This window comes from Sinohyriopsis cumingii, unplaced genomic scaffold (assembly GCF_028554795.1).
Source record: "Sinohyriopsis cumingii isolate HCF-2022 unplaced genomic scaffold, ASM2855479v2 utg002017l, whole genome shotgun sequence".
NCBI classification, from domain to species: Eukaryota; Metazoa; Mollusca; class Bivalvia; order Unionida; family Unionidae; genus Sinohyriopsis; species Sinohyriopsis cumingii.
The window spans coordinates 2,014,610-2,026,701 of record NW_028316105.1 but is presented as its reverse complement, the minus strand read 5'-3'; the positions used below and the strand labels follow the sequence as shown (position 1 = coordinate 2,026,701).

General features: G+C 35.7%; 1 protein-coding gene across 1 annotated transcript in view; it reads right to left on the bottom strand.

The window, feature by feature from the left end:
• LOC149771248 (uncharacterized) overlaps positions 1-12,092 on the bottom strand; it is a 173,390-nt gene that overhangs the window by 113,131 nt on the left and 48,167 nt on the right. The window contains exons 5-6 of the mRNA XM_089948690.1: positions 9,145-9,311; positions 3,272-3,393 (exon numbers count right to left, since the gene is read on the bottom strand). Coding sequence (XP_089804816.1) covers positions 3,272-3,393; positions 9,145-9,311 — 289 coding nt within the window. The remainder of the gene's footprint in view (positions 1-3,271; positions 3,394-9,144; positions 9,312-12,092) is intronic.

Below are 12,092 nucleotides of genomic sequence, written 5' to 3'. Positions count from 1 at the left end.
AAAGTCATCAGACGCACAATGTCAAGTATGGATGAAGTTGACACAACCTTGACATAGCATTAAAGACCTGTCTGTACATTTTATCAAGATCTATTAACAAGGTAAATGTGGAGGAAATATATGTGAATCTGACTTTTTACCAGTGAGTGAGATAGTTCCACCTGGCCTAACATAAAGAAGCTCTTGATTTACTGGGATTGAAAATGCTCCAATCTTTAACAATTGTGTTAAGATTTTGAATGATGAGCTGACATCACCATCGTCTACATACACCAAGGTTATTGCCCTTGTAGTTAAAAACTGATTGAAGGTGGAAGATGGCATTCCAATGGTGACAAAATCTTACATATTTCCTCTCTTAATGTCATAATGTCCATTCCACTATCAGATCGATATGTTATGGCATTTCCGTTTCATCTCTTTTATTAACATGAAATGATGAAGTATCACAAGCATGCCACCCTATATTTTCCACTGGATGTCATCACTAATGATCACATTATGGAATGCAAGTCCGGCAAGACCAGTTTAGTTCAGTTGGATGACTTCATAAGTAATGTTGGTTTACTATGAATTGGCAGAATGGTTGTCTGGCTCTTCAGTCAGAAAAAAAAGACTCATAACTGCTGTACATGTACATAGCTCATTCTGGACATTTCGGTCAGCAGCTTGAATAGCACATTAAAGATGGTATATGCCTTGCAATTTGGCCCACTGGTGCAGTATTGTCGATATGGCTGGCTATGTAGTTCGTATGGACATATGGCTTGCCAATCTGAGATTGCACACTCATGATCGCTGTAATTATACACTGTTCATTCCTAATACCTGGACAAAATTGGTCAGCAGTCACAATGGTGATATATGCCTTTTGGTCCAGCTGGCTGAAGCAGTATCATATTTGTATAGACTGTCCATCTGTACTGCATTGTTTAAAACTTCACATCCAACAGGCTTTCTTAATAATATCATACAAGGATGGGTAAATAATTTCAAGTCCTCATGCCTCAAGTAAGTGGTCGGATTTGTTTGTAAGCCATCATGAATAACTGGCAGTCCTAGGCCTATCTTCAGTGGGATTACAATATATAAACATCCTTTTTACTCATCAATGTATTTACAACAAAGCATGTTTTAATCAGATTGATCATATTCAATTCTAAGGCTCAACTGGAATTGCCTGTGCTATCTACTATATTCATGGATGCAATAAGTTATGGCATTGTTTCTTCATTTCCGTGGGGTGGTGGGAGATGGAGATGGCATTTCAACAACACAAATGAAATGAAAATGAATGATTTAATTGGTTTCATGGTTACATTATATTCTTTTATATTCTTGTGTTAGTCTGCATCTTCATGGTGGTGGTGGTGGTGAATTCTTCATCACCCTTGGGACTAACCAACAATTCCAATGTATTCCTGGCTACATATGTTGCTATTCTGCATCTACATGGACATTGAGAGGCCTTCTCAACATCACCCACGAGACTAAACAACCTTTCTACTGTCATCATGTCCAGGTGCTGTTTCTGCATCTGTATGAGGGTGAAGAGGGTATTGCGACATCCAGCTCCCCTCGACAAGAATTATCAATAGTTCAGGTGCGAGGTGTTGGTTAAAAGTCTTGACATGATGTTACTGGAGCAAGCTTGTTTTTGTGGCCTACGATTTGCTTTTTTGAAAATAGTGAAGAAAGTATGTTCATACCAAAGTGCCAAAGAGCAATTGTATGCTTAGACACAAATCATGTCAAACCTCAATGACCTTAAATTGTTTGCACTTCTTACAATTAGTTGTCATCTATATATATATATATATATATATATATATATATATATATATATATATATATATATATATATATATATATATATATATATATATATATATATATATATATATATATATATATATATATATATATATATATATATATAATCTTTAAGTGCTGTGATTTGTGTTATCACGATAACTTTGAAGTGTAATAGTAAAATCAGTGCCTGAGAATTATTTTTGGTGAAACTGAACGTTACCAAATTAAATTATATGTGACAATAACAAATGGTTTGATAATTGCAAACATATTCACTGGAATTCACAAAAATATTGTAAGCATCATATAAAACACAATAACTTACTATACCACTGAAAAAAAACAGATGGATTACTTGAAATTTAAGAACAAGATTAAATGGATCATATTGATGACATCATTAGAGCATGACAGTGAAAGTAAAAACTGGTACATCCAGGTACAATGGTGGCCACCTAGTAGGTAGAAAGGGGAGTTAACCTGTAAGAGTTGTGTTCCTTTGTTTATTTACAACACACACACATACACACACACACATATATATATATATATATATATATATATATATATATATATATATATATATATATATATATATATATATATATATATATATATATAAAGGAAAGATGTTTTTCATCTTTCTGGGACTGGATCTGGAGGTAGCAGAGAAAGTTTTCCTTACAAAAAATTTGATAGAGAATGTATTTGATGGATATATGAAAGTACACAATATTCATCAATAAGATATGAAAGTGTTCTGTACCACTGCAATATGGGACAAGAAGCTGCATTTTTTATTCATGAAACATCTGAGATCATCCAGTCATTTTCCATCCCGAATGACATTTACTATACTTTCTTGTCATCAACCTCCAACACAGACTTGACTACATCGATATAAAATTGAGCCAAGGCAAAATATCGGCAAATACTTAACATGTACACATGTTCAACTGATGTACTTCGGGCTGGGTGAAGAAAATGCTATTACTTAATCAGCAAATTAAACTGGTGAATGCTCATCTGTTGATGTACTGATCAACAGTGTGCAGTCCATGCATGTATCTATCTATCCATCTATCCTTCTCTCTCTCTCTCTCTCTCTCTCTCTCTCTCTCTCTCTCTCTCTCTCTCTCTCTCTATATATATATATATATATATATATATATATATATATATATATATATCTATCTCAACCTGCTTAACACTGCTTAATTTCCCCCGAGCTTTGCATAGAAGGATATGTTTTTAGCAAGAAACTTTACTAAGGACTTCATACCATCTATCACCTATTTTTTTAAATTTGGCTGAATGGATGATGATGGATTTTAGATTATGAATAGAGTTAGTATTTCTGCCAATTTCTCCAGATAATCAGAATCGAAAGTTGCTTGCAATTTTGAAACACAAAGTTCTAATAAAGAATTAAAATAGCTGAAAAATGACTCTTAACCTTAACTCCATCCTTAGTGAACATCCTGGGTCTGGCAATGATGTTCAAATGTTCCATTAACTGTAGAATGAGCTTCTTGTTATCATATAGGTCTGCATCATGCTCCTTACTCCAAATGACATCTGCAAAAACAAATTGCCATTCGTATTTTAAAATAGTTTGTCCAATATTTTATTCATCTAAAATGTCAAACAAAAAAAACTTATGGCCAAACTGTAATGACTGGAAAGTCTGAGGACATTAGAGCAGGGAGGGAGGAGGGAATTAATCAATAGCGACAGGGAAGTATTACAGAAATAAACACAGTTCCCCACACCAGAAAAAGATAAATTTTGATATCAATAATTACTTACCCATCATTATTTTGTAACTATATTTATCACCTAGGTGGGGAGGCTGATGCTCTCATTCTAACTGATCAACAACACAGACAATGGAATGTACTCACTATTGAGGGAGAGATCCCAGTTTTTCATCACAGAATATTTGTTTCTCTCTGGGCCACACTTTTTTGCAACAAAAAGTCCAAAAGAAAAAATGTCTGTGCTTTGTTAAGCTCATGAGTGTATGCAAAAGGAGGAGAAATTAAGGTGGCAACTCAAAAATGCTGCCTTCATCATGTCCGCCAAGAAAGAGGGACTAAAGTAGGTGTATGAGGTAACAACGGTTCAAACCTCATGGGGCTTTTAGTTTCATGAAGGAGTGGTCACAATTTGCAATGTAATGACACATTCTTTTAATTGTGGTTACAATCAACCATGAGACAGTGGCATTAAAAATGTCTACAAAGGAAGTAAATAAATCTTGTACTACTTTCCCTTTTTCCTTTAGTTGTCTTAAGATGGAAGTGGATGGATCTCACTGGGTACAGTAGTCTTGATTTTTCCTAGCATAGTTTCGACTGAAACTGGGATCTCTATATCAATAGTAGAGCTAAGGAAGGTTACTGAATTTCCCCCAAACCCCTGTTGATTAAGAAAAGAATGTTGTAATTTTTCTTAAACTGTAGACATTCTGTGTCAACAGACAAGGCATAAATCTGGCTGCATCTTCTCACAAACACTAGAGCAAGTACAAACAGTCTTGAGTATGTGGTTCTGAAAGAAGGCCTCACTCAAAGCCAAATGTTGATCCTGGTCACAAACAGGTCTGCAACGGGTCTTCCCCACTGTGTGAAATGAGACTCTGTTACAGGTTGAAGAGATGGATCTGCCATTCCCGTAAAGGCCATTCACTAATATGTTCTTCGTTCCCTGAATGTGGCAGACTTCGATGGTGATGTTCTCCGAGGTGGCCAAGCAGGGGATGTTCCAGACCTTCAAACAAAGAGAAGGAGCAGTGTGCCTCCTTGATGTTGGAGAGACTACAATGGACATGCTGTCTGAGGAGACCATGACAAATCAATCCCTTACTCTGTTGATGCACCCTTGCAACAACAGAGATACTGCTTTAATTTCTAGCCTGTTGATTTAAAGGGACAATTCAACCAGAGTCTAAAGACACTGGAAAATATGGTTCTAAATGAGCACCCAAAACCAGAATATGACGCAGTACAAACCATTAGGAGTGAGCCTCAGGTGCATGCATTTGGACCCAAGTCAGGAATCTGTCCCAATTCATACACCAGAGCAAATGGTGATGGAAAATTGGTCCTACAAGTGATCAGGGTTGATAGAGAATATCTGTGTGGTTTCCACCTTGTGAGAAGGAGGAACTGTGGAGCATCTCACACATATGGATGTCCTAGGGGAACCAGTCTGCATCATGGATCCCAATAGGAATAAGTAAAGGTAAGCAGATAAGGATGTTTTTGTTCACAGCACCAGTAACAGTGTTAAAATTCAACCTATCTAGTTTAGTGGAACTGGACTATGTTCTGATTCATCAAGAAGTAGACAAAGTCCTGGTGTAGAAAATCCAACTTCTCGAGGTTGGGCAGAAGACCCAATCGAGTTCCTGTGAATGAACAATGGAAAAGATACTGATGAAGGAAATGCACCCGAATATTGTGGATCAGCCAATTGTCAAAATGCTGGAGGTCAATGGAGCTGACCAATCTGATGGAAGATGTGCATTCTGCATTGAGGAAGTGGTCACCATCTTGAAAGGTTCCTCTAGAAGAAAATGATTTAAGTGGGAGAGGTTTTTGTTCAGACCTAATTCTGTTCAGACCTAATTTAAACTTGCTCTTTGAATTGTTTGAAAATCACTAAACATTATCATACCCCCCCACCCTTTTGATCTCGATACCAGATGTGGTCCTGACATCACTATTTCTATGATCCGATGTAATTTGGTAATTTAAAACAAACTAAAATAGTTAATGTGTTTAATTGTACACAATACAGGTGCAAATAACAACATGATGAAACCTGAAGCAGCTATATGCAACATGTGGAAGTCGATAGGATGCATTAGTGACATACTAAGGGCCTATACCACACAAGTCTTTTGTTTTATCAATAGAAAATAGCAAACAATTCTGAAAGCACGAAATAACCATTATCTGTATATATATATATATATATATATATATATATATATATATATATATATATATATATATATATATATATATATATATATATATACATACATACATACACACAGATAAGGTTATCGTGTAATGATGTTGTCAAAATTGATTGTCATATTTTATTGATTAAAACATCCGATTCCTGTGACTATACCTATAGTCAGCTTTCAGTTAAAATGCAACTAGTGACAAAATTCTCCAATAATACAAATGCTCAGTAAGTTGTGTATTAAGTGTAAGGGATTAAATAATTTTGAATTGGACCATAATTATTCCAGTAAATAAAGTGGGGTACAAAAATAATGTACTAAAAGCTGAAGACAATGTTGATCAGAGGTTATCTGTAATTAACTAACCTCACCTTTCTTTCAGATCAGACAGCAGAAAAGTAAAATTATTAGAGGATGAAGTTTGTAGGTTAACTTTTATGAACTGTTCATGAAGTCAGTTCATCAATATTTCATGAACTGTTCAAGAACAGTTTGTGAAGTGTGAGTTCATGAATTCATAATTTCATGAACTGACCATTTTCAGTTCATGCAAATTCACGAATAGTTCATGAACCTTTTGATGAACTTTCATGAACCATTCAAGAACAGTTCATGCCAGTTCATGAATTATTCATGATCATTTCATAGGGTAGTGCACCACCTGCCAAGTGGAAAGAGAAACACACTAACATGGGCATGAGATGTCCAGTGTACCACCTCATTAATGGGAGGGACCAATATGCTGGGATGGTGCTCCACCTCCCTAATGGGTGGGGTAAATGCGCTTATTTGGTGCTCCACCTCACTAAAGGATGGGAGCAACACACCATTTGGGGTTCAATATGAGCAGAGCAACACCTTCCTATCGGCAGGGAACAATGTGCTGCATAGAACATAAAGAGTTACTCATATCTCCTCCATTTTGGTGGGAGGCTATCAACTCCTTGAATGTTCAGTCCCTCTTTCTGGGCTGCTCTCATATTTAGCTTTAGCAAGTTGGTCCCATAAAATCCTGAGACATTGGAGTGCTCACAGTCCTGGGGAAATTATGATGAGGGGGATTCATTTTGTTTCCTCTACTGGCCATAGTTGTCAAAAAGTCATAATTTGTAGTGTGCACAACGAGCAATAGATGCAATTTGGGTGTGCCAAGTGCCCTTCTTGTGGCCATACTGTCCTTCAGACTGTCCTTACATTATTCTGAAAAACAGAAATATTGGCAATATTCTAAATCTCCAGCGTACACTCACCTGGTTATATTGAGTGCATGCCAAGTACGTCCTTGTGTTTACATGAGTTAAACACATGATGACCCGATTTACCTATCTTATTCCTTTTATTTACAACAAGAGCTTACCGTTTTAACTTTGTATGGAAGAAAAAGTACAGATACACATGAACTAACAGCAGAGTGAGAGCATGGACGTTATAAGCTTACTTATTATATGCTCATTTATTTCTCAGTTAACTTTACATTGTCAGAATCGTTCAGTATTACCTGATACTGAACTCGCGTGCCAATACGCATAGAGCATTCACTTGCATAAAGGAACGACTCTCTAATGCAAACAAACAACGGACGCAGACACAAGCACTTTTGATTTGTAAACAGATAATATACACTTGCATAAGAGGTGATTTACATTGTGGTTGTTTAAATGTTTCTGAATTAACTAAAACAGATGTTTCATGGACTGCCACATCCCAGCTGCTTTGGCACATTCCGCATTAAATTTGTTGATACAATGTTTCGGATTTAGGCTAGCTACAGTATACAACAGACACAAGAAGGGTCTTTACAAATAACATACAAGTGACAAGTCATACACTGTCTTCTTTAGCTGGTGGTAAGAATGGCAAAAGAAAATACTTACAGTTTTACATCCTGAATTTCCTCAAAATATACTTTCTTAGTTCTGCAAATCTGAATTACATGAGCCATCTCATAGGTTCTCAATCTTGATTACACATTTCGAAATTGTACTGTAATTTCGATGATAAGTGCAATTACATCCTCCTTACTGCACTCAAAATGAAATAAGCATTAAATTCCATAGCGACTTTTTGATAATTGCAATTGAAAGACTTCATATTTTTCCCAAATTATGATTTCAAACATTCAATGACAGAAACAGAAACACATTTGCAGATGTCGACACATTTCTCCCTCGCTTCTTCAATCCCATGTATTTCATGTGGAATTGTCACATATAAATCCTGTCCATAATCACAAAAGTTTGTAGAATCGAAAAAAATACCAAAATCTATTAATTCCAGATCAAATGGAAAAGTTGTTGCAATATGCATTCATTCACAATATGACTCCAAATTTCAATTTTAACTAGACATGCCATTTTCTTTCAAAAGTTATGTCGAGCACGCAGCTATGTTCAAATTTATCTTTGCAGAGTTATGTGCACAATAATAATGTTGTTGTTGTGTAACGATGAATATGTTCTGGTGTATTTAGTTTGGAATGCAGCATACATTCAGTTACTTTGTTTCTTGTCGTGTATTTTGTTAATATCATTAAACATTAGGCAGAATAAAAAAAATTAGCATATAATAAAAAGGTTATAGCATTTGTATGGGAAAATATGAACTCATTTTGTCGGATGGGTATATTGCACTCCCGAGGTTGTGTAGTATTTCCATTAGAAAAACTCATTCATATTTTTCCATACAAATGCAGTAACCTATAAATCTTAAAGGAAACACCAACAATAACATAATTTTTTACTCAGCATGTCAATTTTATTTTAATAGAAAGAAAACGCTAGCTTCTCATTGCCACTTAATGTTAGGCAAGTTATTGCTGTTATTTATTTACACTTTTAAGGACTTACTTGTACATTATTTGTTCATTTTTGAATGGTTTAACCAAACCCCAAACAGGTGGGATACTTAAGATGACTTAATGTCTCTTAATGAATTGGAATCTTTAAAGGGAGAAACCATTACTGGTACAGAATTATTAATTACGGAACATTTGATCATTTGAAACGACTAGATGGATGAGTGCTTAGGCGGTAAACACTGGCTACAGGCAGATTTTCTCTAGTGAACAAACATAATGTCCATACAGCAAAACATCCTTGAAAACTATGACCATTCTTCATAAGTTCCAAGCCAGGTGCATAAGTGGTTTGCATCATACTGACAAATCTCTAGTCTGTAGGAGTCTGTAGTCGCACTGAATTCAGTGTTTTCTTGGCATGAAAAAGCATAAGCTACACAACATCAATGTGTAAGTAATTATTATAAAAGTTTTAAGAAACAAATAGCCCTAATGCAGAAGGACTCTAAAGTTATAATTGTGACATTAATAACACACTATGTCTACAAACCTAGTAGTTTTTGTGTCAGCTTTCCCTCTTCTTTAAACTTGCGCCAATATTTTGTGGCTTGGGGATGTTTTCTCAAGATAAACATCTCAGCAGTGATGAGGGACTTCATTGCCTTGATCAACCATTGTGGTTCAAGCACAATCGATTCCCTCAGTTGTTCATTTGTGCTAGAAAAAAACAACAAACAATAAACAACAAAATTTCATTCAGTGACAGAGCATTTCCAGTAAATGGTAATTGCAGCCTTGGTCAAGTAAAGGGGTATATAATATTCCTTTCCTTAAAATCACTCATTCTAGCCTTAACATCTTGAAGCAGAGCCAGTCTTATTGTTGTGCTCAGTTTTCAATTTGAGTGAAATTATTTATTCAAATAATTATTCACTGGAAATACAAAGTGCTCATCAATAATATTCTTCAACAGGAACATTAATCTGGAATGAAAGTTATTCAATTCAGACAAGGCCAGTTTTTGGACTGTATTATTGTGATACATCAAAATACACATTGCCACAGCCAAGGCCACTGGCACATAAGCATATTCAAGAATACTGGCACATCAACACATACATCTGGACTTGTGATAGAATGTTAAGGACTATTTTGAATCTAATTCACAATACTGTAAGTTCTTTATAAATCTTGCTTGACTTTGTATTCTAGGGAGATACATTATCTCTTGAATTTTACAAAACGTGTTGGTTTTTGCTCTTTTCTATTACTTAGTTTATGACCGCAAATTGAAACTGAAATCTATTTACCTCTACAACTATGCAACTAGGTAAGCAAAATTTTCAAATGATTGTTCACAAATAAACACATCCATTAAGTGTATTTGATGTTGTTCTGCCATATATGAGGTGCACTGAAGGTACAATATAACAAGTCTGCATGAAGGTAGACAGCATTAATGTCAAATTACCAGATTCAAACTTCTGTTCAAGGAAAAAGGCTTTTTAGAAAGTTACCACTATTTGTTTCCCACAATAAAGTCAAAATATGATAGCGGAAAACTTCACTGTGCATGTAAACTGAACTTTATTTAGTACAAGTCACTGACATAGCTTCTGTTACAAACATACTGAAGTCAAGATAACATTTCTTTAGCACAAGGTACTTCTGGTGCATACTGCCATGCAGAGCACAGGTACCTGTGACACATCCTTCCACCTAATTGCTTTTTCCTCAATATATGACATAGGCAGTGAATACATCTTGTACAAACTTATGGCAGAGTCAAACAATTATCCACCATAAGTGTTTTGTCATCATCTATGCAATAATAACTTCTTCACATCTGCACTGTAAATGTCGTGACTGCAAGATCTCAAGATGCTGAGACTTGACCACTTGTCTCTGAAATTTAACAGGCAATCTCTATAGTCATAACAAAATGTAATTTCTGGGGCAAAAGAACTACTTTTAATGATATAATACTTATATGTCATTTTTACCCTGCTCACATTTTGTCAGTACAAACCATGATCCACACTTTGATGTTCCCAATATCCCATATAGAAGTTTCCAAAACATCCAAAAACTGAAGTAAAAAAAAAGTCTGGCTCCACATCACAAGCCCTTGTGCAGTAGTCGTAGTCCTATATTTTTGCCTAGACAAGATCCTTTCCGAGTCTGCCCAGCTAAGCAAGTTCCAGCTCATCATACAATGCCTACTTAATTGGTTAATGTACCCCTGTTGGGCTAAGAATACTACCTTCATTTAATAAGAGACTCTTGTCAACACCCAAGAAGCAAGAGATGAAGAGGGTAGGGATTATTCAACCCAGTAATGCAATCACCTGTGACCAACCTCTGTCAGGTTATCTTATCCTGGACCATTAGCAGATGCAATGGTTGCTCCATTTCATGAGGTGGATGCCATTTCCATACTTTCAGAGTGGATGACGATTTTGAGAGCCCTTTCATAGGAAGCCTCAATTTACCCACTGTTAAAGACCCAAGCATGGTATATACACCCACTCCAACCTAACCTAGGTTATCAGACCTAAGATAAGAAAATAATGCTGAATCTTAATGATTGGAAGTTTGTGATATCTGTCTCAACTTTACAGATGGATAATCTTCTGTTCAGGCATACCTAGTTATGTGAAATTGTCCTTTAAAGCATATCACACTGAAAGTGTGTACACCTATTCATATATCGAGACCCCAACCATTTCAGGCATGTTCTAAACTATCTAACAAATGGAGAAGCAGACATGACCAGCAATTTCCCACACATTATTAGATACCCAAGTTAAGTGCAGAGGGAAGCAGAACACTACAACTTTCAGAATCTCAGTCTACATCTAGAGAGAAAACCTTCCCAACCAACCAAAACGAGAAATAGATTTTATTCTTTATCTTGGTGTTAATTTTTTATATCTGTATCTTGAATGATTTTCATCAGGATTACCAGTTTTGAATCATGACTCCTCCTTGTACAAGTCTATATTGGCTACTTCTATGAAGTACTTTTGAAACGGTGTGGTTGTAAGTTTTTTTTCCCCAATATAATTGACTGTATAGACATTTCCATAATTAAATCAATTTTAATCACTATATCCACTTTGTTATACTTCTTTGTGATGTACACATGTTGAAATGTATAATTACTTTTTAATTTTCATGAAATGTTCTCAACTATGGGTGATAGTAGTATCGATTAATGGGAACATTTTTGTGTGATTTGTGTGTGTGTGTGTGTGTGTGTGTGTGTGCATGTGATTTGGATTTTTAATGCAGCGTTACAATTTTTTAGTCATATCGCTATGATATCTGCAGTGTGGCAGTGTATAGTGATGTCTTGCACTGGGGCATCATACCGTTGACATGTAGCATGATGTCCCACCCAGTCATATTATCGTGACACCAGACTGATCAGTCCTAACACCAACCTCTGAATGTTGAGCACCAAGTGAGACAGCTGTTAGTGCCATTTATAAGTTT